Source organism: Rhyacophila brunnea, unplaced genomic scaffold, assembly GCF_057557595.1.
Source record: "Rhyacophila brunnea isolate RB1 unplaced genomic scaffold, BYU_Rbru_1.0 scaffold_1, whole genome shotgun sequence".
Classification (NCBI taxonomy): domain Eukaryota; kingdom Metazoa; phylum Arthropoda; class Insecta; order Trichoptera; family Rhyacophilidae; genus Rhyacophila; species Rhyacophila brunnea.
The window spans coordinates 62411313-62438186 of NW_028232751.1; the positions used below are offsets into that span (position 1 = coordinate 62411313).

The following is a 26874-nucleotide window of genomic DNA, read 5'->3' on the forward strand; positions in this document are numbered from 1 at the left end:
TTCTGTTTTACTAATTGAATTGATAAATAATTTCAATAATAATGTCATCTCGTGATGAAAATCCAAACTATATGTGCAAAATGTTGATTAAGTACATATTTTTACATAGATGCCGCTACAGGTCTCATGAAATGTTTTTTTGGTTAAAGTGTGCAAATTTTTACAATGTACCAACTAATTTGATGGCAATGTTTGCAGTTGAGGACATGTGTTGAGTTTCAAACCAATATTTATGCATGTGCGTTTGCTATTATGGAGTAAACGACAATTGTATAATTTGTTTACAGAAAGTGTATGTAGGTCTGTACTAGGCTTAATGATTGCGAAATTGTTGTTGTCTTATTGGTCCAATGTTTCTATCTCCTTCCTATTGCTATCGCTATAGCATTTTTCAAACTGTTTATTTTCCATACAATTTAAAATTGAATATCAGTGTTTGTGTAAAAATGCATATTCCACGACGCATATTAACTCCAAATGGAGCGGTGTATGTTGACATTACACTCCAATCGCCACCAATGCATTATATCAGTGACGAAGACTCCATACTAGGCTGTTCTGTGCCAAAGCGAACTAGTTCGCGGATATGGCTGGGCGGACAATGCCAGCAATACAAAAAACCTGAACTTATTCGCTTGTCTTTGAAGACAGAATGCCAGTCTTAGGCGTTTGTTTTGAATAATTTAAAATTTGGAAGAATACTGGTCCAATAATGAGACATTTAGCATATGATTAGTAAGTGTTTATGATAATCTTTCAATATATTAAAAAAAAAAAATACTTGGGTTTATTTTTGTTAAAAAATTCACGGCCTCTCACTTGCCGCCATATAAAACCTCCCGGCACTTAAGCCTACTTATCAGTTAGTTTAATCATAGACTAACATAATTTATTCAGAAGAGTATTTTAAAATGTCTAGTTTTACGGATGAAATTATGTATGTTACATTTATGAATGTTTAGGAAAATACATAGTCCAAACTCATCGCTCAATTTAATATCGTTAGTGAGCTTTTGAAATGTCATCGATTTAGTGTGTCGTTGTCATTAAAGTGTACCTATTCACCAGTAGTGATATCGGATTATCTTCTTATTTCCTGTAAGTATACCTGACAAGTGTGCTTTCTCGACAGCCTACCTCTTTCAAAAATTCACCCTTCGCCACTGCGTTGTATATATTATTATATTCAACTGATATTCATGCGTTCACTTGGACTTAGCAGAAAACACTTCCAAGCAAAAGTGTAATAAAAATGCGTTATGTAAATTATAATATTTTGAAATGTTTCTGTTTCACACCATTGTGATAATCGTTTTCCTTGCCGGTCACCGATGACCCACCTGCGATCAATGTGTTGCGGTGTACAGATCCGATTTCTTCCCTAGTGCAGGAAGTAGGCTGAGCTAATGTTGTTAGTATCTATAGCCACTATGTTGTTTGTTTATATCGCGCTTGTTGCACCACCTTGTCTCGCTCGGCGACCCTCCCTCTCTTTCCTGTTTTCTGCCCAAACTATTGAGCCTTACTGATAATGTGGCCCATTTATGTTACATTGATATCGCTGACAATATAGTGTGCATAACATATACAATAAATTTGAATTGCATTTGTTGATTATAATCGTTGGATAGTGTAAAATGATGTTAATATCTAATAAATTTTGTCCTTTCAAGAGACCTAGTTGCTTACTTGACAGTTTATGGTAATTAAAAAAAAAATATAATCGACTATTAGAATGAATTACTCCATAACACGATTTCGAGACTTACCAACTTTTAGCAGTGACCCCACTCCATGAATTATGTACATTGATACTGAAATAGGTTATATGATAGAAAATAAGACATGCCAATTTCTTTTCTATTAAAGTATGTATTCTTAAAATTGCAATAGTTTTTAGTTAGTGCTCTTTATAATAAACATATCAAGATGCAATTTTCAAATTTGGTCAAATCGACTTTTTGACAATGTGATCAAAAGAGATATTTTCATTCGTCTTTACTAAACAGTTTGTGTTTACTAGCAACAATTCAAAGTCATCGTTTCTCTAATCAACTTTATGATGTATTCAGCAAGATGTTGTCTGCCTTTGCAATGACATGATTGGATTACATGGATTTGACAATCAGAAGTATATTATATTATTCCTTTTGCACCAGTGTTGCCATCTTTTTCTATGTTGATTATAGTATAAAGCAGCGGTGGCCAAACTGTGGCGCATTGGATGATTACAAGTGGCGCATTGCATCTTTGTGCCTACTTATTCTATTGAAGTAGGCGCCATAACTGAAAAAAATGCTTTATAAACCCATTTTCACTTAGTGAACAAAATGTAATGCAGATGCCTAGTAATATAGAAATGGAACTGATTGATTTAAAAACAAATTCATTATTGAAAATGAAATTTGATAAGCTTTTTCCAGATCAAAATGCTTCCGACATAATTCATTTCTGGCATTCATTACCCTGTAAACATTTCTCAGAGCTAAGAAAATTTGCAAAAAGTAATATATGTCGCTTTGCATCGACATACAGATGTGAACAAGCAGTTTCATCCATAAAATTGATTAAAGGCAAAGCAAGGTCATGAATAACTGGTTCAAATTTGAAGAATTCTCTGCTGTTCTCAGTAACAAATTTAACACCAAACATTGAAAGACTAGCGAAATCCAAACACTCAAAAGTTCTCAGTGCTCCATCCTGCTCAAAGCTCTCTCTCTCTCTCTCTCTCTCTCTCATCACATCCAACAACTGTGATCCATAGTTATCTTCACCAAACGAGACTCTCCGGCAGCTGTAGCACCATCAGCGGGGTCCACGACAGCGATCACCCTCTCGTCCAAGAGATCATTTCTGACTATTATAGATTGGTGCTCCAATAAACGTGTATTTTTTGAACTGGCATAAATTAATTAATTTAATTGCGTGATTGAGTTATTCCTTTTCCTCCTCTAAGCAAAGCAGATCCTACCCCTATCCCTATTTTCCAACCTCAACCACGATCGTAAGAATATAGAAAAGGTGTTTGAGTTGTATGGCGCATCTAAACTCATCTATGAAAAAAATTGGCGCATGGTATGCAAAAGGTTGGCTACCCCTGGAAAGTGTAAAAAATAAAGTACAGTACTCTCTCAGTAATCCGCCACCCCAAAAACCAGACAAGTGTCTAATTAGTCAAAGCGGCGGATTATCGTGCAAACATACAAAATATGGTAAAAATTAAAACAGGTATTTCGTAAAAATAGTTTTTTTTTTGAGAAATTTGCACTAGCAAATTACGGTTTTACTAATAATCAAAATCAAGTATTTACTAAATTATACATATTTATAAACTAAGTTTATTAACTAAATATTAAACAGTAAACCACTTGACACAACCAGTTGTTCAGTGAGGCAGATATTCTTGAATGGCTTAGGATTCCTGGCTTTCCCTATAACCAAAAACTTCAGTTTGTGTGTCCCAGTAGCATTGGAGCACGGCATAATTGTGATGCGGTCCTTGGGCACATGCACGTTTTACGAAGGAGAAGTTTCCAAAATAAACTTGTCTCATCTGCGTTGTATACTTGTACGCGGCGGACTATTGAATTTGACAATCGAATACCGGCGAATTATAGAGTTTGATTTTGTGCTTTCAACCAGTAAAAATAACGGCGGATTATAGTGGTTCTCGGATAATCGAGCGGCGGATTACTGAGAGTGTACTGTATTTCTAAAAAGAAATATAGGAACATTTTTCGTCTTGAATCCGTCAAAATTATAGTAACTATTGTAATATAATTATAGTATTGGCAACATTGTTTGGCACACAGATATAAAATTCAAATTGTATGAGTGCTTCATCAGTGATTTAATTGAGTATCTGCACACACCACCGATACAGTATTCCTTGCATTCTGGCCATGCTTATTGGAATGAAACACGTCAAATACAATTTATTTGACGGATGGGTAATGTTTTAGATAGTTGGATCTTGATATGATTTTGCTTTGTTATAAACAAGTAAACCCATTTAATACTTTATTTCGGTATACAAAACTTATTTATTGTGACACTTGTCACACTTATGTATCAAAATTCCACGTCGGGTGGAGTCACTCATTACCGGTAGATTTTCAGCTGCCAAGTTATGCTTTACATGAGGATACTTATTTACATAAGACTAAATATTTAAATGTTTGAGATCAATTATTGACACTTGCAAAACTGAGATAATTGGCCTTGAAGTTTTATCTCTGAATAAATAATATTATGTATGCAATCTGCATAACATCGTCAATTCAAAACCACCATCTCAAAGAAACACCTACCAATAACTTAGAATAAAGAATTATTATTTAATTTAAAGTTTTACTAGTAGTTGTATTCGTAACATATTTTTTTGATTTGTCGTATTTGATAATTCATTTAATTCATACATTATAAGATGACTAATGCTACGACGGACCGAGCACGGGCCGGGTGTTATCTGGGCCCGGAGCTTCATAAACACTAATAAAATGATATAATAATAAAAAATAAATAAATAATAAAAACAATCGTTCAATATTTATATTTTTATTAATGTGTTATATTGTGCTAAAACATTTAATTTACATTAGGTTAGGGTTTTTCATTTTCGATTCAAATGTTTAAATTTAATGTTTTAAACAGTTTTAATAACTTAAAAGAAATACAACTACATACAACAAATTATAATATTCATACATGAATATTACAATAATATAATATTTATATAATAATAATTACTTTATGAACACTTAATCTTATGAAATATTTTCTTTTATTAAACATCACATTATTTTGAAGGCAACAAGAAAAAATTGTTACATAGTGAATAAAATAACCACGAGACTTTGAATTTTTTTCCTGAATTGTAAAACAGTTAATTTGGTGAACTTTCATAATATTTATGAGAGAGAATTATATGTGACATGAATTATAGATGTCGTCGTATTTATTCTTCGCTCTCCACATATGTTGGATTTGGCAGTCCTTGCTTCTCATTGCGATTATCAGACAAGGACAAATCACTTCCACTGCTAGTATCTGAGTCTACTGTCACATATTTGTACCGCAATGTCATCAACCAGAATATGATAATGTCCGCAAACATCAGCCCAGCAAACAGGAAAAATTCACTTGCCTGAAATTAAAAACATGCTGTATCAACTATGCACATAGGATAGAAATTCGACCTTTTTTTCCTAATGCCCAATGGAATGTCACCAATAATGGGATTATGTAATTTGGTAAAATGGGTCATTGGAATAGGGAGGGTAGAGCATAATATGACAGACATAAATGCCAAACTGGATTAGTATTTTTTGAACCTTGGGAGACAAAGTTAAGTCAATTTATTCCCAACAAAAATCTGCACCCATGTAACATGAATTCATGGTAATGAAAAAAACTGTATAACAAATACACATTTAGAAGTACATACTATTATTATGAGCTTAACAGATATATTGCGAAACCATAACTATTAATACTGATAAATAATATAACTACCCCTAATCTGCGAGGACTGTTATCGGCAATATTGGATTAAAAATTACTTTAAGTGCGATTCGTTAATATGATTCAGAACGGCTTATGTGGAAAAATATTTGATTAAAAGGACTGCATGTCCAATTAACTTTTCCAATAACTTTATCTAGGGTCAGCACATTCTACAAGTGTGACATATGTCGGTGAGGACAGTCGAGTTCGGTTGAGGACAACCCCAAGCCTTGTCAGCGAAACGCTGCGAATTAGCAGTAATGCGACAGTCAGCATATTATCCAATTGCGGCTTACATCAATAGTAACTCGCTGAAATTTATCAAATATTCATTTCAATAAATAGTGAGTGACAGTTCATGGGATATGGCACTCTACCGGACGCCTTAATGGTGGTAGGTAAACACTATCAGAACACCTCGGGCTGAGCAGACCTCACCGCGTGTTACTTTGCACGGTTAACTTCACACCTGTCCTTCACGCTCTCCTCAATTCACTCGAGTAATCTCCAACTGGTCTATTCACCTCTCCACTTCATCTCTCTCAAAAATTGTTCAGGTCAATACAACGATAAGGCGTAAAGCCCACTGGACGCAGCATGGCGTGTTGAGGAGAGTGCAGGAGCTCTAACCGCCATTTGTTTTATGTATACCGCTGTGCCCAGAGAAAATTCTCTACAAAACACACCACGTTGTTTCCGGTGGGCTTTACAACTTAGAGTAAAAATATACCATACCTGACTATCAAAACCTTTGGCTTCAGCAACAATAACTACAATCAAGTTTCCAAATGCTACGGTTAGTAGCCATCCAGCTGTCAACACCGACTTCATGCTTGATGGCGCTTGCGTAAATGCAAATTCCAGACCGGTCACGGAGAACATGACCTCGGCCATTGTTATGACAATGTACTGTGGCAATAACCACATCATATGGACAGAGTTAGGTGGTGCAATCAGAACTATGTTCATTGCCTGAAAAAGAATTTATTCATTTTATCAAATCACACAAATATATTGAGGCCAGATATTTAATGAGAAGCAGTATAGCAAAATCGCCGGAATAGTGAATCCGGATGTGCAATGAAAAAGTGTCACAGCCTATATGAAAAGTGAAAAACAATATAACGTCTCCGGGTAAGTTTGAACCACCAACCAAAAAGACCAAAAGTCTGCAGTCGAACGCGATTCCATTAAGTTATATCATGTCGAAATTCATAGAATTACTTGTTTTGTTATGTCATAAACACATGACTGTGCACTATATAATTTATATCGTCTATTCAATTCTAAACCCTCCTAAACGCCAAACCATAAAATGTGCAGGAAAGCGAAATTTAGAAATTACTAACCTGTACTTAATTTGATTTTAGTTCTGTAATATCGAAATATTAAAAAAATATTTTAACATGGAACATGTTTCACTCATGATCTTCGACGCAAAAGCGTTACGAAAAATAGACGTAGCATAACTATAGACGCGCAGCCCGCCCGCGCCCTGCCCTGATTACTTACGTTTTATTATTTTCATTTTACTTTCAGTAGCCTACATTATGTGTGACGTATTGTTCGTCTGTTATTATTACTTCTTTAGTTTTATTATTGTAATTTTCAGAAAAGTAAAACTGTTTGAAACCTTTGGATTCGGTTACTTTGACAAATAAATTTTCTTTCGAATTTGGACAACCTGCATCCAGAGATTCAGTAGGCAAAGCATGTTCCATGTTCAATCATTTTAGCCGTCAGGGTTTAAGTAATATTTTTGTCAAAATAATATCCCTTGCAAATGGCTCAATAGTTTTCTTCATCACTCAATTCACTCACATCAGAAAGGCTAATTACGCTACAATACTACAATATCGATTTTTGTTTGTGTTTTAAATTACAATGAATTTTGGGAAATTTTTTGCAATTTCAAATTTATGAAAAATTCAATACATTGGCAAATAATGTCACTTAAGATAATTAAAAATAATCATTTCTTAAATTCAATATAATCCTATGCATTTAGGTTTATACAGAAATGTTGGAAATTTCATAGAGAATCGATTGATGTAAAAAAACCTATTTCAAAAAATTGGCATTTAGGATAGTTTAGAATTGAATAGACGAATGTCGGATGTTCGACGAACAACCTACTTCCACCCTTCGCCACTGGTATGTAGGTATTATAAGTTGTGGTACATGAAAATATGAATTCTTCATTAGAAAGATTATAATATTTATTATTGAAAAAAAATAGCATTCTTTCGCCGGGTAGTCTCTAATATGTATTTATTAGTGGTGTGCAGTGACTTCTGAGATGGGGAATGGTTTTCAAAATAATTGGTTTTTATCAAAAACTTAAAAATATTTATTATTAATATCTTATGTGGATAATTGAGGGATGCCCCCTACAGCATCGATTTACCGTACATCTTTGGTATGTGTATATGTACTTTAAAAGTTTCATTTCTGTCGCGTGTGGTTTTTACACATTCTTTTTTTATTGATTGAGCTTGATTAAGATGCAGAGAAGGTATTTTAAAAGTTTACCGGTTTTTTCCCCCGTTCGTCGATATTCATCACATAGACACCGCCCAATTCAAATGTTACTGCTGTAGCCAATGTTTCCTCACCAATAAAAATATCATAATTGGTTGGAGATAAGTCATATCTTGTCAGATCACCTCGATCTATAATTATGTCTACTTTATCAACATCAATTTTTTTGAAACGAACGGATGCATTTGATGAGGCCGCATTGAAGTTTCTTAAGACTCTGAAAAATGATATGTATTACAAAACACATTAGATTTTTTTTATTCAAGTAAAAAGTTATTATCCGCGGCATAACGATATGTTACATTTGATGCTCATTTCTATTATGGGTAACCGGACAAAACAGAACAGCCAGGGGAAAAATGAAACATTAATTTTTGTGGAATCTACTTAGGTTAGGTTAGGTCATTATTTCATTGTACCTAGTCACCCAATCATTTTGAACATATGTTGATTAAGATGAGATATCCTAAGCTTGCCGGTAAAGTACCGTTTATTTGAGGCTTTCTAGCGATTAGGAATGCAGGAATTAGGTATATAATTTGATTTATTATGACGTATTGAAAATCTGTGCTATTAAAAATCTATCAACATAATAGAGATAGGACAATTTCAATATTAAATTTATATTTTTCTTGAAAGGTTATAGTTATATTCATCGTTGTTCTGTTTTGTCATGGAACCGTTTTATGTAATGCTTCATGTATGCCAGCTATAATATAACACAACCTTTCACGTTATTTTACAATAATTTATCTATTTTCTAATTATTCGCAGCCCGTACAGGATAAAAGTAGAAAGGAAGATAAAAATACTATTTTCTTTTTAAACTCACAATTATTGTTATATGCGTCGTACACCTAACCTAGTGACGGCAATATTTAACTTTACACTTCAGTGAAATCAACGAAATAGGTATATATTACATTATTTTATTTGAAACATTCATCCCAAGATATTTGTTATATATTTACTTATGAATGCTATTACGCATTTTTTTTGTAGCTTCACTAACCCCACCCGCCTCTCCATAGTAGGAGGCTTCTATGACTTTTCTAGAAAAATTAAATCTACAAAGTTTTGGGCATTTCTTTGAATGTTAAGTGTCATGTGATCTACCGGCAGGTTTAGGTTATATATTTAATTCTTACCTAACAACAGGATTGCCCTTTGACGATTTGTCACTCTCGTCAACAAACGATGTCACATCTAGCCCGACCAGAAGTGAAATCGCTTTCTTTTCCTCCAAAGTCCACTTTCCAGTTAAATCTTGACTGAGTCCATTACACTCCGTTTTCTCGATTGAATATGTGTACGTCCTAGTGCCATTCGCTTCGATGTTCAAATTTTCATACTTATCAAGCGATTTTATGAGGATTTTTTCAGTAAACATGTTGTTTATTGTAATATCACATTGAAAAGTGTTGTAGATTCTCATTTGACTCATTCCAGTGGTGGGCAATATGGGGTACGTTTTCTGTAATCAGATTAAATATTTTCATTCAAATGCATCAGGTTAATGGACTCCAGATGGACTGCCTGAAGTGAATGTCTCCGAGGCCTGGAAAAATGCCTCGATCATGATCCTCAATAAAAAAGGAGACCCTGAGGAACTGAAAAATTATCGAGCGATCAGTCTGTTGCCAATATTCCGTACAAAGCTTTCACAAAATTATTCTCCAACCGCCTAGAAACTGTGCTAGACGAGAACCAACAGAGAAAGCGAGTTGAATTCAATCAATGCTACAGCACAATGTCTAATAATATACAGGATGCCAGGGAAGATATATTATAATGACGTCAAGAATATAGACTACCTATCTACCTGGGTTTAATTGATTATGAAAAGGTATTTGATTCTATCAGGAACTCTAGAGTCTAGGCGCTATATAAACATTCTAAATGACATTTAGTGCTTCCCAAACTCATGCGGCCGTGCAGAGGGCTGTGAAATGTTTTAGTAGAATAATAGTTATTTTTTACAATTATACATGTATAATATTTAAATAATATGAAGCGCCTAGTTTCAAAAGCCCCTAAAACGGTTTTTGAAAATTTTTGAGTTAGATATGTATTTAGATAGATATTTTTGTTACCTATATGATGGCCAAAAATTGAACTTTAAAAAACGCCAAAAACCGTCAATACTTATGATCAAAATTTTGAGTAAATTTCAAAACCCGCTAAAATGGTTGGGTGTGCTTTTCAAATACCCCTAAAATGGAAAGCCAAAATACTCTTTAGAATGTAACGAATTAAAAAAATAAATACACAAAGTTCACAGATTTAATAGATATGATTTTTTCTAATTTTTCTCAAAACTACCTAAAATCGTTTTTCTCATTTTTCTTAGATCTACCTAAAATCGTTTTAGGGGCTTTTGAAACTAGGCACTTTATTATGTCATATACGAACACATTATAATAACTAAAATAATTTATTTATTGACGGAGGGGGATTGGGGTCTATTTTTTTTATATCGACTGTAGAAAGAAAAAAGGACAAGTCCAGACAAATCAACTTTTACTGGAGGCACAAAAATGTTCTTGTTATGGTTTCAGGTCAAAGTTAAAATACAAAATAGACATAACCGTAAAGTGCATGATAATTAATAATTTGGTTCAAGGCCTGAACAAAAACGATGCATGAGTGCGAGTGAGAAAGTATTCGGCACCCTTACGATCTCTTTGACACGCGCTAGAGTAAGATAAAAGGTCTACATTTGTGTAAGCTAGTTTCCAAAAATATCGCCATCAAATCGGGGCAAAACGCTTCACACAGCGTCGATAACTTGCGAGCTCGTGTTGCTAAAATTGATATTTTTGTGTTAAACATAAAGTCAGTGGTAAATATTTTTAGTTAATTAAGTAGAAAAGATGGTTCTGTGTGTTGTCTTAAAATGTGGTAGCCGTACTGATAAGCAAGAAGATGGTATAACGTTTCATAGGTAAGTTGATACATGTTCGTGATAATTTATTTGTATTTTATTATATATTTTAATATCAGTGACCTAGTGTTTTTTTGAAATAACTTAAATTATAGATATCTTTATCTAATGGTTGCATTTTGACCGCTTAAAAATACTATATAACGTAAAAAAATAGAAAATTATATTTTAATTCTGAGCGTCTAGTGCGAGCACTTTGGGCGAGCACTAGCGAAATGGTCTATGGTCTCGAACATTTGTAGACGAATGCGTTTGCTCGCTCACAAACCAAACGCAAGGCAAGCGGCTTCATTTAACAATGCAACGGGTGGCGTCTAGATGTATCTATAGTCTAAGATTTGGTTTTTATATTCCTAATCAGATAATAATTATTAAAGAAAAACCAAACAAACCAAAATTTGTGGTTGAACCAAAAATAATAAAGTTAATATTCCACTTGCAAGATGGACCAACAGACATTCACAGATTGGAGGTATCTTCAAACGTTCTTTTTTATGATAGCCTGTTATAGTCATAGAAAAATATTATATAAAATTGGCACATCTTTGGGATTCGAACCAGTGAACAATTGCACGAGTTTGATAAAAATATCATGGTTTCTGACAGTTTCAGCAAAATCCAATATCTGATCTGGCATTTCTGGTCATCACAATTGAGACGGTAGAGGAAGGGTGCCTATTATGAGATAGGTGCCTAATATGAGATATAGCAATAACTCAGCAACCGGACGATAATAAAATATGGTTATGGTGTCACACGGTAGCGAGGAGCAATAGCTCCAAATGACTGTCGGTGCGCAGGGTGCAGCGCCTGTCTTTGGTGATGTATGTGTGTTTTCGTCGATCACTCGTCCAAGAAATTTTGCCGCATGCTACTTTTGATGATCGTAGAACATCTCTAAGGTATCGTACAATGTTTATTTCTTAATTAAACACGTAGTTTGGTAGTTTAATTTATATTTGAGTATCTTCTGTATCATTATCGACTCTAGAAGAAGAATAGTTAATTTTATTATGTCAAATATTGAATGAGCCTAAAATGAGATACTTGGGTGTGCCCAATATGAGATATCTCATATTAGGGACACATTTTACTTTGAAACCATATCAACGTTTATAATGTGTGTATGTTTTATATTATATTGTCCATAGATGCCTCCGTCAAAAAAGAAAAGCTTGCACCCCGGGTTTAGGTTTCAAGCTATGAATGCCGTTTGCAAGAAAGAAATGGGATATCTGAAAGCTGCCAAACAGTTCGGAGTACCAAAAGGCACACTGAAGCGTTATGTCAAAGATGATCGAGACCCAGTAAGCGAACGAAATCAAAATACAAAAAGAAAAGACGGCTGAGGAAAAAGCGATGGGAAAGAAAAATTAGAAATACATTAAAAGAAAGAAGAAGGAGGAATCTGAGTCGTCGTCAAGCGAAAGTGGAGAAAAGATGATAGTGCTGATGATGACGATGAAGAAAATGATGCGATGTGTATTTATTTACTGTAGTTGGAATTTTACGGAAGATACAAGAGTAGAAAAATGGACGCAGGTGTTTCAAATGGAGTCACGAAGATTGTGGTAATTTAACAGCAGGAGATGTTTTTATTTGAGTATTTTGTTATGATGATATTTGAATAAAAGGTGGATATGGATTAATTGAGGCCATGTGAAATGTAAACAAATATACAATTATTCATATCAATTACAGCTATTGTTTTTTTTCATAATGTTCCTAATATGAGATAGTCTCATATTAGGAACAGTGACTATCTCAAATTAGGAACACTTTTTGGAGAACAGCTTATTTGACATTTTTCACTAAACTGGCTGAAAGAAAAATCTTATGACTACAAATTTATTAGTAAACAGTATGTTTGATGTATTTATAATAATATATACCATGCAATGCGTTTATTTTAGATTTGAGAATGTCTCAAAAAAAAGTATCTCATAATAGGCACCCTTCCTCTACAATATCATCAGTTTTTTACTTTGAGCAACATTTGTTCTAAGTTAAACGGAACTTTTTTCGATACACTTAGAGCAGCGTTCTTGAGAGTGGCCTCTGCAACAAGCCCGAAACGTTGAGGAAAGGAGAAGAAAGAACACACAGTGATAACCAAAAAAACTATTACGAATACTGTGTGTATTTATTCATTATCCATTAGCTCGATAATTACATTAATGTCCATAAATATACCAATAGGCGCGCACAGATATTGCGTCTTTTTTTTTTCGACCATGTCCGATCCTAAAATGATCATATGGGCCTCCAAAGGGTGGAGGTTTGTATTTACAGATTTTGTTTTTACGAGAAATTGATGTCAGCTACTAGCTCAACCTATTAAGTCCACTCATACACAAATTGATAAATAATATGTGTACTTGCCATACCCAGGATTCGAACCTAGCACCCATGACGCTATAGGCCAACGCTTAAGACAAGATTGTGAATGTTTAATTTGATAATATATTCTGAATATACTGACCTCGAGTTGTAATTCTACAATTGCTGATATTATGAAAGCAACTGACGCCAAAAGACCTCCGATGACCATTTTGTGCAATGGTTTTGATATCAATTTGCACCACCTCAATGCAGGATAGATGGCCTTAAAAAACAATAAAAAGCAACATGTAGTATGAGTATAATATTTTCAAAAATCTGTAATAAAAATGTCTTTCTGTAGATGGAATCCTATAATATTATGCTTTGTACCTTTCAGTTTTATATTAATGACAAGACTTCACTTGAAAGAGACAAAAGTAAGAAAACCTGCAGGCTGCAACGGAATCCTACCACATTACTTGAAATATTTTGAATAACACTCCTGTCTTACTCCGACTTACACTACCCCGACTTCGGAGTTACGCGGTTGAAGTATCCGACACTTCAGACCCAATTCCACAAGAAAAGCACATGACAATTATTACAACCTTGACAGAAGGTCTCGGCTCAATTGAAAAGGTCTTAAAATTTTTAGAAAACATAGACTCCAACGAAGAACGCGTTATAGCTACAAAGCAAAGAATAAAAAAATTATTAGCTTGTATCGAAGAAATTCTGTATGAAAAAAAAGAAGGCATTGTGTCGTCAGACAAATTTGTTAGATTTCATTAAACCATCAACATTGAAATAACATTTTTACGTAACTTATTTCATTAATACTATCGACCGAAGGTACTTGATGAAATTTGAATTTAAATCCTAATGGATTTAAGTTTTGTAAATTCCATTTAGGTAAATGGAATAGTACAAAACTTAAATCCATTAGAATGTAACTTATTTATTTTTTTAATATTTTGTACATATTATTTAATGTACAAAGAACTACAATTTTATTAAATACTAGCTGAAGTACCCGGCTTCGCACAGGGTCGCTTCGTGGTTATATATATCTTAGATATTTAAAAAATAATAAGAGGTAATTATTTTTTTAATATTAAAATATCTGTGTTATACAATATGGCAATATGAAAATAATTCTAATAGGAGTAAAGGTCAAACAAAAGACCACTAAATTAAAATCGAATCCAAAATATGCAAACGTTATTAATGTTATTAATATGTAGTAAAAAAAATCAAAATTGTATGGAACAAAAAAAAAATAAACCTTGTATTTTATATAATACTAATTTAGAAACCTTTGCAGGTGTGCACACAACAACTGACAAAAGTTTCATCGCAATCGGATGAATTTTATAGGAACGCATACGAATAGAAGAAGATGATGATTTTCTAATTCAGAAATCTTCGTGGGCATGCGCACGACAACTCACCAAAGTTTCATTGCAAATAGAAGAAGAAGGAGATGGTTATTCTAATTCAGAAACCTTTGCAGGTTTAGGCACAATTATTGACGAAAGTTTTATTGCAATCGGATGAATGGAATAGAAATGCATACGAATAGAAGAATATAAAATAAAAGAGGAAGATGGGTTGAATTCAGAAACCTTTGCGGGTGTTACCACAACAACTGATGAAGGTTTCATCGTAATCGGATGAATAGTGTAGGAACCATACGAATAAAAGAAGATATAATGAAGAAGAAGAAGAAGATGGTTGTACTAATTCAGATACCTTTGCAGGTGTTGGCACAACCACTAATGAAAGGTTCATCGCAATCGGATGCATGGTATAGGGACCATACAAATAAAAATAGATAGAATGATGAAGAAGAAGAAAAAGATGGTTGTACTTATTCAGAAACCTTTGCGGGTGTTGGCACAACCACTAACGAAAGTTTCATCGCAATCGGATGAATGGTATAGGAACCATACAAATAAAAGAAGATATAATGAAGAAGAAGAAGATGGTTTTTCTAATTTAGAAACCTTTGCGGGTGTGCGTACAATAACTGACGAAAGTTTTGTCGCAATCGGATGAATGGTATAGGAACCATACGAATAAAAGAAAATAGAATGATGAAGAAGAAGAAGATGATGATTTTTCTAATTCAGAAACCTTTGCGGTTGTGCATACAACGACTTACCAAAATTTCATCGCAATCGGATGAATGGTATAGGAACGCATACGGGACAGACAGAAAGACAGACAGACAAACAGGCATACAGACAGACAGACATTCATTTTTATATATAAGATATAGCCTATACTCTTCACGGAATAAAATAATAAGAGGTAATTATTTTTTTAATATTAAAATATCTGTGTTATACAATATGGCAATATGAAAATAATTCTAATAGGAGTAAAGGTCAAACAAAAGACCACTAAATTAAAATCGAATCCAAAATATGCAAACGTTATTAATGTTATTAATATGTAGTAAAAAAAATCAAAATTGTATGGAACAAAAAAAAAATAAACCTTGTATTTTATATAATACTAATTTAGAAACCTTCGCAGGTGTGCACACAACAACTGACAAAAGTTTCATCGCAATCGGATGAATTTTATAGGAACGCATACGAATAGAAGAAGACGATGATTTTCTAATTCAGAAATCTTCGTGGGCATGCGCACGACAACTCACCAAAGTTTCATTGCAAATAGAAGAAGAAGGAGATGGTTATTCTAATTCAGAAACCTTTGCAGGTTTAGGCACAATTATTGACGAAAGTTTTATTGCAATCGGATGAATGGAATAGAAATGCATACGAATAGAAGAATATAAAATAAAAGAGGAAGATGGGTTGAATTCAGAAACCTTTGCGGGTGTTACCACAACAACTGATGAAGGTTTCATCGTAATCGGATGAATAGTGTAGGAACCATACGAATAAAAGAAGATATAATGAAGAAGAAGAAGAAGATGGTTGTACTAATTCAGATACCTTTGCAGGTGTTGGCACAACCACTAATGAAAGGTTCATCGCAATCGGATGCATGGTATAGGGACCATACAAATAAAAGTAGATAGAATGATGAAGAAGAAGAAAAAGATGGTTGTACTTATTCAGAAACCTTTGCGGGTGTTACCACAACAACTGACGAAGGTTTCATCGCAATCGGATGAATGGTACAGGAACCATACGAATAATGTATAAAGTATAAAGAATAATGTATAAAGTATAGGAACCATAAGATATAATGAAGAAGAAGAAGAAGAAGATGGTTGTACTAATTCAGAAACCTTCGCAGGTGTTGGCACAACCACTAACGAAAGTTTCATCGCAATCGGATGAATGGTATAGGAACCATACAAATAAAAGAAGATATAATGAAGAAGAAGAAGATGGTTTTTCTAATTTAGAAACCTTTGCGGGTGTGCGTACAATAACTGACGAAAGTTTTGTCGCAATCGGATGAATGGTATAGGAACCATACGAATAAAAGAAAATAGAATGATGAAGAAGAAGAAGATGATGATTTTTCTAATTCAGAAACCTTTGCGGTTGTGCATACAACGACTTACCAAAATTTCATCGCAATCGGATGAATGGTATAGGAACGCATACGGGACAGACAGAAAGACAGACAGACAAACAGGCATACAGACAGACAGACATTCATTTTTATATATAAGATATAGCCTATACTCTTCACGGAAGTGCAAGCAATAAGTTAAAGATCTACCATCGTAAGTTGGCAGCCGGTCGAATTTGAAACTAAAATTGTTTATCGAGGATAAATTTGTTATAAATGCCATTTAATTTTACAACATGTTTCTTGAATTATGGATTGCATAATATTTGTACAGAAATCTACTACCAATAATAAATTATAAATTACTATTTTTTTGTTAGTTATGGTAAAATTCTCAATGTCATACTAGCGCCCTCGCTGAAACGCCAATTTATGATGGTAGATCTATAACAAAGTTTTATCGCAATCTGATAAACGGTATGGCAGTGCATACAATACGAACAAACAAACAAACAAATATTAATTTTTATATATTAGATTTTTACTCGATCAAATAAATAGAATATATGGATTGACGTGACTAAACGATTTTACTAAATTACTCTATTCATACACGTTTAGTTACGAAATCACTCGACTAAAATACTAACAAAATCTGAACCAGGCTTTTGGGAGATGGAGAGAGCATTCTTAAATCCTAAATTTTATCATAGTAGGTGTATTGTAAAAAAGGCTATTAACAGTAGTTGTTGATTTACTTAGAGACGGTATTACTTACGACTTCGAACAGTGGAATAAATGCGAGGATAAGTAGAGGGTTCACGACCTGCATCTGGTCTGGCTTGAGGATGAAACTACCCATAGCACCGTTCATGCGTGTCGCTTGGAAAGTCCATCTTGATCCCTGCAATCATAACATTGACATTTTATTTCGACATGAGCATTAGATTACGCAAATAAAATAATTATAGATATCGTAGAGACTCAATAAAATTTAAAAACTTTACATTAGCGTATTAGTATTATAATTGATTGAATGCGTAAGGGAGCGTGACCGGTAAACAATGAAATGGTTGATAAAAATATGTTGTCTTCTTTTTCATGGTCTGAACTAGCTGCTGACAGCTGGTCTACGATATGACGAATTGGTTCATCACTTAATGTAATTTTAATACTAATTCATAATATGTATTATTTATTACCTGTTGATCAAATAGTGCCCAAAAGACAGGCAGTGGCACAAACAGGAGCAAAACTTTCAATAAGGCTTTCACGTCTCCAATCAAGGTGCGGTCAAATTTGTCATCAGCATAGTCCAACCAATGTTCTCTGGTTTCCTGTTTCTTTAGCTTAGACCTTCTTGACACAGCATGCTGCAAAATAATTTGGTAACAAGTGATAAAAAAAAATCCTTTTCATCCAAAAGATAGAACCACATTGTAAGTAAGGATCGGGGCAGGAAACAAGACTGGGAGGACACCGGACAAGAGAATGCGATACAACAGGCACAATGTAAATACTGTCGGTGTCGGCGGTAGCTACCATCGACAATAACTTATTATGCACCAGAACAAATGGCATCTGCCCACCTTACTCGTAATGGAACAGAGACGGATTTTCGACCATGCGAGGAAACTGATTACAGCACCAATTAATAATTGGGGCAAACCATAGATGCAATCAATATCCTCTGACTACAGCGCTCGAAATGGAAAAGTTTACGAACCGGAGCGCTCGACAGTTTTCTGATGAACAATATATAGTAATCATAGTTAGAAGAGTTATCAAATTTTATGTGTATTTCATAAAAATAAGTGTGTTAGATTTTCTATTATATGGCCTATCTAGCTCAGACGGTCAAATTATTTTTTCCACGAGACGGAGCGATAATTTTACCGATTTCACGAACAGGAACGGCGCTCCGGTCCATTTCGAGCCCTGTCTGACTAAGTATACTGCACGTCAAATTACATGAAATATTGATTGAATTCATTCATTTCTCTTCTCCAACTTTACAACCAATGTGGCACAGGTTAAGCCACTCTATAGATAGAGGGCTTTGTAACAGACTGGGTATTGTTTTCCTCATTTTTAAAAAGATTCTGAAGTTTTTGTATCATTGAATATCATTTGAGACATAAAGTACCTACGAAACATTTTATTTTTTTAAATAATCGAAAAAACCTTTCGTATTTTAATAATGCCTGTTTTGACCAATAATAATCATTATAGCCATTAGTCATAAATGACAATTTTAATAATATTGTAAGAACACATTTTCATGTTTTTTTAAGAATTTGGCTATTTTTTGTATGTAGAGGCCGTTGTCAATGTGGGGTCCTACTCGTGCATGCACTTGGACTACGAGTTCACTGCTGATTATTACAAAATGGGTGAGCAATGCAAAGTTTTTTTATTAATTCTAGTAGTGTGAACATGATGACGATTTCGTAACAGTTTTAATAGAGTTGAATAGGTAGCCATAGAAAAAACAATGTTCTCTGCGATTGACATACAAAAAAATTGTCTTGCTTTGGTTACCTACCAACATATGCGATTTTATACAATAATAATTGTTCATTTAAATACCAAAACTGACAAGGTGAAGTGTTTTTTTTTGCTTATGAAATAGCCTCGATATGAAATGATATCACCAGAACTTAATATAAAATTATTGAAATAAAAAACAACCTTCTGTGAATGCCAAAAGGAATCGCTAATAGGTAATCGGATTGCTTTTGGCATTCTTAGAGCGATGTTTTCATTCATACACCTACATTACACTTCATCATAACACATATCGCTTGATAATGGTCTCTGAAACAGGCCCGAAACGTCGAGGAAAGAAGGATGAAGTACACGCGGTGAAAACCCAAAACCAAACCAAAAGTATCTATTACGTTAAAAAAAAACGTGAAAGTCTCAAAGATTATAAAATCTTCTATGGATTGATACTGATACATGAAGCCCATTTTTTTTTTATCACAAAGTGAAAATATTTTCACACTCTTTTGGAATAAAATATGATTTGAAAATTATTTAAAGAGAAGGAGAGTGATGTACATTCCCAGAGAAAGTAAAAAATTCCTAAAAGAAATAGAATTCTAAAAATAATTATTACGATAAAAATACTCACGCTAATACATTTTACTACTTGAAGCAGTACATTTCCTGATGGTTCTTTGATAACATATAATTTCTTTCCGCAAACAAACACAACTGAAAAAAATGAGCATATTATAGTCTTATAGTAAATTATATTTTAATTTGCCTTATCCAAGCGATGCGGGTCGATTCAAATTAGTAAATCAAATGAAACATTGTATTTTTCCAATCAGGACATCTCAACAAAAATACTTTCAATCCAAAGGAAATTTCTAAGCTCAGGTGGTAAATAATATGAATTCATTTATCAAAATAATATGTAATAATACCTACATATGTTTGGTCATTAGGTTGGAAATAATAAAATACGTTGATTGTATTGATTTTGAAGATGACATTTTGTTTTTGAGATGAGATTGGAGAAGTATGTAAACTTCAAATATATTTTATCAAAATTCAGTTCATCTCACCACCTACTTAAAATTAATTTCACATTTACCGTGCGTACCATGCACAACACTCATTTCTTTTTAAGGGTTCTACATATAATTTGAAAATCGCATCCTTTTGTAATACTTTTCCATGCTATGAATGAAAAAGAACAGAAAATGAGCACCTTCTACTTAATAATTTAGTGGTTTCACACACCTAATCCACCAATGTCCATTTTTTATTATTATCTCTACCGCAAAATAAATAATGAAATTAATTTACTAATTGATATCACCATGAGACAACCGGGCACGCCAAAAGCCACAGAGTAGCAATCATTGTTGCCGAAGCAATGAACATCCATTCTCAAAATCGGCGTGATAAATGTGGAAATGAAACTCCCGGCGTTGATGGAAAAGTAAAACAGTGAGAAGAATGTCGCAAGCTGTTTTTCCTGCTGGGGCAACTTGAACTGGTCGCCGCCGAACGCCGAAACACACGGTTTTATTCCTCCAGTGCCCACAGCGACCAGCAACAGTCCTATCATTGTGAATACACTGAAAAATAATATAAAAACCAGCATTTTATGGGTGATAGTGAGACATCGACATTTACAAGTACTTATGGGTTTACTTTCATTGTGTATTTGATCCAGAGTGGTTGGGTCACGGGATTGATCCCGTAGCTGGTTAGATTACTCCACATTTTTTGATGTGATATTTCTGACATTGTTTTTCCAAGTTATATATTATAATATAAGTATTGTGATAAATAATTTGAAAATGATCTCTTTTGATATCAGCAAATAATAAACATAATTAAAATCATCAGCCTGAATCCTTCCACTGGTGGGTGGAGGCTTCTCCAAGCTAATATCACTTATCCCGGTCCTGTAAATTTTGTTGCCACATATTTCTGTAGAATTTAACTATTTTATCAATCCAGTTCTGGGCTATTATATTAATATAATGCATATTATCTCTCTGAGATATTATATTGTCCGTTATAATATTTAAATTAAAAATTATAATGCCTTCATTACACTGTTATAATAAAAATAGAAAGAATAATTAAAATCTTAGTAAGTTGGTAGAGATGTGCTGTATTTACCTTACAGGAATATGTAAAGGTGGCATCGCTGTTATTGATAACAGGACATTACCGCAGGCATACACAATAGAGAGATAGAAAATGGTTCTGGAAAAGGAAATGCAGATCAATTAATATAACAAAAATGTTAATCTAGTTAGTTTTCCATATAAATTAAACTTGTAATGATGGCTCAGTTCCATAGTACGATAAGTCAAAAATTTCAAGTTTTGAGTTATGCTAGCCATTATATTCGTATATCGCTCCTCTTCAGTTCCACAAAATTACTAGTTGTCCTCGTAAGGCCGATGTTTTTGTCACTTTTCTACAAGTCAGTATAGGTGAGTCAAAACTTTGATCAGCCATTACTCAAAACTACTAATTCCTAGTTGTACCACTATGGAACTGAGCCATCGGTATGTTTTCCAATCGTGTAACGATATAGTGAAATGATATATTATTCAGGTGGAAAAATTAAAACATTTAAAAAGTGTGCTTTGACAAAGTACAATTTCATAATATCCTCAGAAAAGGTTCAGAAACCTATTTTACAGTATTAGGGCCTAATGCAAAGATGTCACCATGAAATTAACTTAACTAACATAAGTGGCGCCCATACCAAATAGTGGCAGACTTGAGAAATGCATCTGGCATCTGTCAAAACAGTCGAGCATGTAACATAGAATTCAAACGAATATAGTATTGTATTTAGTTTATTTGTGCACAAGATAAAATGAACCTGCCTTTCAATTGAAATTCAAACAAAATAAAATGCGCGAATGGTATGCATGATGCACCTTACTATATTGACACCTGTCAATTTCACCTGACATTTGTCAATTCTGTCATTATATCTAGAGGTGTTGACACTAATTAATCAGCCGAAGTCAGCCACCTAACGTTGAGTAGTAGATGATGCATAACTTCTTAGTACCAAATCCTTAGCCATTGTAAGTAAGTATATAGCAGCCCTGAACAAAAATTAACCATAAGTGCGAGTGAGAAGGCATTCGGCACGCTTATATCTCGGCACTATGCGTTAGAGTAAAATAGAATTAAATATTTTTTGTAAACATCACTTATAAAAATGGATTTGACTGTACATTCATTTAAAAACTGTAAGCATGTGTAATGAAATTTATTGTTTTTGTGTTAAATATAAAGTTAGTGGTAATTATTTTTAGTTTCAACTATGTTGTGTTTAAATTTGGTAGCCGTACTGAGAAGCAACACGATGGTATATGTTTCATGGTTAAGTTGATTATAATAAAATCGAGGTTCTACTGTGCACTATACGCAAGAAACACGACTTCATTCTGCCGAAAAATTGGCGCTCTCTATATATCATTCCCGACCATGTCCGATCCTAATAGGATCATATGGGCCTCCACAGAGTAGAGGTTTGTATTAACAGATTTTGTTTTTACGAGAAATGGATGTCAGCCACTTGCTCAACCTATTAGGTCCATACCCTGACAGACACAAATTGAAAAACAATATGTGTACTTGCCAGACCCAGGATTCGAACCTGAGACCCACGGCGTGATAGTCCAACGCTTAGGCCGCGTGGCCACCGTGGGTGCCATTACTTTGAGGTATATAGGTATTATGATGTTTTTATCTGGGCATTTTTATATTGCCCATGGAAAATCATAATATTTCAATTCTAGATTTTTTTGTATGGTTTCGTCTTGTTCAGGGATGAGTCAGAAGATAAATCTACTTGTATAACTCATTTAATTGGCTATAAACGTTAATTAATCTAAATTATACAGATAATACTCCAATCTGTATTAACAAAAATGCTATTTATTATGAAACAAGATGCTATTGACCACTCTAGTGATTCTTCCCACACGTGCAATTGTGGAGTGAGTATGGTTTGTATTATTATTAAGTGTTATATTACCTGAATCGACCCAGCCAACTGTCAGCAATCATGGCACCGAAAATGGGAAAGAAGTAGACCAGCATAGTGAAAACATGATAAATAACCACAGAAGTGTCATCAGAGTAGCCCAATTTGTCACTTAAATATAGCACCAATATTGCTGTAAAAAAGGGAAAGAAACATAAATAAACCTCTGTAGGTACGGTGGCAGTAGGTACACTGATTACTCAAAAACCTTCTTCTATTGAGATGGAGCCTAAATCTATGAAATTTAAGCAAAAAAAGGATCGCTGAAGCTAGCTACAAATGACCTCGCATTGCGGTGCAATATGTAGAGAACTTCACACTACTGCTATGACAACTGTTTGCAAGGCATTTGAAAAAAGAACTCTTCACAATGAGTAGACAAGCAGCCAAAATAAATATTACCACACTTCAGAATAATTATTTAATTGAAAAGTCATATTAAATTTGTGTAAAACTGTTTATAACTGCACTCTTGTAAGTAATCAAAATGAACCTAAAAAATGTTCTAAAAATGTAAAAATGCGGTTGCATATGTAAGAAAATTGGAATGTAACCGAGCAATCTTAATATTCATAGAGTTTACCAACTTAACCATGTTTCATGCGCTTGCAAAATAATTTCAAATCTAATGATAGAAATAATGCGTAAGACTCCTTAGTCCTTATATTTATAGTCCAAATTATTTGGTAGGGCATGTTTGCCATTTTGATTGTAAATTTGGACAAAATAAATAGTGCATTAAGTAAAGTTATAAAGATATGTCATATACCTACAGAACTTCTAATAATATTATAATTAATTTACAATACACTATTTTGACAGTTAAGTATTATTGTAACTGAACTTGACATCATTTTTAGATTCGTCTTTTTGCAATACTGTCAGCGACAACTTAGATCAGCAGTGGCAAACCTAAGACATCATGCATGGGACACATTTGTATATCGAAATTAATTTATATATATATTTAATATTTTATATAGAAATAAACAATCAACTTTTATAATAAAATATATTGAACATCATTTCAATATTAGCAGTTATAATTATGTTCAATATTATAGCTACATACAGAAAATTATTTGTTCATGGTAATATATTATAAAAGAAGTGTGGTTAACAATAGTGTCTATTTAAAGATTTGGAAAACAAGAAAGAAATCATTAAAAGAACAAAACATGAACTTATTGTTGGAAATATTTTAAAACAGAGCATTTTGAAATAAAAAAAAATAAGATATTTCACCAGTTCCTAGGTGCAAGTTATATAATATGTATTTTGAAATAGTGATACATACATTTTTGTAAAATAATACATCAATAATATTAAAGATGTCCCGATTTTTCTGTTTTTTTACCAATAATAGCTGTTGGGTCACAACTAAGGCCTGAACAAAAACAAACCATAAGTGCAAGTGAGAAAGCATTCGGCACGCTTATATTCTCCGCAATATGGGTTAAAGTGAGATAGAATTTCTATGGCTGAATTAAATATTCTTCTGGTTTGAATGACTCCATTCATTAAAAAACTGCAAGCACATATTGCTGAAATTTATTATTTTTTTGTTAAATATAAAATTAATGGTAATTAGTTTTAGTTAATTCAGTAGACAATACGGTTAACTATGTTGCGTTTAAATTTGGTAGTCGTACTGAGAAGCAACATAATGGTATAATGTTTCATAGTTAATTTAATAATAATAAACATGAGGTACTACTGTGCGTTATATGCAAGAAACACGGCTTCATATAGCTGAACAATACATACCCTCTTTATATTAGTACTCTGAGGTCACAACCTATTAGTATAAATAATAATTGCTTAGATTTTGGCACGTAAGGACAAGATCGCCATCGCTGACTTAAATAATAAATATGGGAAAATAAAATTACAGTATACAATTAAAAGGAAGAAAGGTAGCTACATTGAATTGTTATTGTTGCAATGATTATAAAATATGAAAAATATCTTACTTCGCATTCCATAGAAAGAAAATCGCTCGCAGAACTCATTTGTGATAATAAAGCCGACGGATCGCGGGTAGCGGTATTTCTGCAAAACAAAAAGTGTAGCATGAGCGGATAGAATTTTTATTAAAACAAAACATTTACACTAATTCATACCAACTATGCATTTTCCTGGCTGTATATGCTCAATAAACGTGATGACGTATCATCAGCTTATTCACAAATGGCGCGCTATAGTTAAAATGTCAAAACCTCTCTTCTTGGTTATGCATATTAGTTGATTACATCAGCTCAATTCTATTTTCAATTTGTGCTTTATGTGATATCATTTAATAATAATACAAAAAACTTGGGTCAATTAATTACATTCAATCAAAATCAGGTAAATTTTGATTTTGACAGGTACCTACAAAATAGGACCACACAAAAATTATACATTTTTAATCAAAATTTGGTCAATTTTGATTATTTGATGTGATTTGATGGTGGCCGTGTTCCGTTCCAACAGAACATAAAGATTTTATTCAGATATATACCTATTTCAAATCTAGCCAAATTTAATTTTTGTAATACTTATTTGTGATATTTGATGGTAACATAAAATACCGAATGATAAAACATAGCAAAATTTACTATGATTTGAATTGACTACATTGATTCAAGATTTATATTAATTTATTTATTCCAATACACAAAAAAAGGTAATATTACTGATTATGTTAAAATAACATACAAATGAAAAATAATATACCTTCCTACATATTACAATAATATATTTTAGATATATAGACTAGCTGAGCCAGCTGGCTCTCGCCAGTCTGTCTCGCTAGGTCTTGCAGACAGCTTTTCGTCATAGTGACTTGGTGTTGGATTTTAATATAAAAATTATAAAGCGTGTATAGACGGCGCCATAGTTTTCCCTTCGGGATGGATTTTCATTCACGTCAGACAATTGAAAATTTAGCTGATTTGTCAGTTTTACGATCTGCATGTCGTCACTGCCAATACAAATTTGGAGTCATGTGCGTAGTCTATTCTGGAGTCTGGCCTTCTCAATATCGTCTGACACCATTTCAGGCTGCTAGGCCTAGCAGAACAGCTGGCAATCGCCGATTGCTACCACTGTCATTTTAATTTTAATACAATATATGTATAGGTATGTGCATTTAAATATGATAAATAATTATACATCTCAATCGTGATTATCATAAATAGCGATCCAATATAACGCGAATATTAATCTCTTTCGGGTCCCATTTACATAATAGAAAAAGGTTAGCAGCATAAAAAATAAATTTAAACATTATTTTGTTTCATTGTCTATAAAAAATAAATGCTTGCAGCCATAGAATAATATTTTAAAAATCATATTTTGATTTAAAAATTAACCTTAAACAATATAGTTTCCCGGTGCGGGACATTCATATCGAGACAAATGTTGATAAATAATGAAGCAATACATATTATATCTGATAAAAATAGGAATTTATAAGACTTAAAGATGTGGAATCAGCTTAAAGAGGCCTTCATACAGCAGTGGATTGATACAG

At 33.3% G+C, this 26874-nt stretch overlaps 1 protein-coding gene across 5 annotated transcripts in view; it reads right to left on the bottom strand.

Moving 5' to 3' along the window:
• Positions 1-4604: 4604 nt before the first annotated feature.
• LOC147080047 (peptide transporter family 1) overlaps positions 4605-26874 on the bottom strand; it is a 72807-nt gene continuing 50537 nt past the window's right edge. For all 5 annotated transcript variants that reach the window (XM_085947802.1, XM_085947818.1, XM_085947809.1 and 2 more), the window contains 12 exons: positions 25331-25409; positions 23349-23490; positions 21461-21547; positions 20633-20907; positions 19950-20032; positions 18016-18186; positions 17592-17717; positions 13473-13595; positions 9195-9520; positions 8038-8263; positions 6241-6477; positions 4605-5146 (listed from right to left, as the gene is read on the bottom strand). In XM_085947802.1, the coding sequence (XP_085803928.1) occupies positions 4958-5146; positions 6241-6477; positions 8038-8263; positions 9195-9520; positions 13473-13595; positions 17592-17717; positions 18016-18186; positions 19950-20032; positions 20633-20907; positions 21461-21547; positions 23349-23490; positions 25331-25409 (2064 nt within the window). In that variant the 3' untranslated portion in view covers positions 4605-4957. The remainder of the gene's footprint in view (positions 5147-6240; positions 6478-8037; positions 8264-9194; positions 9521-13472; positions 13596-17591; positions 17718-18015; positions 18187-19949; positions 20033-20632; positions 20908-21460; positions 21548-23348; positions 23491-25330; positions 25410-26874) is intronic.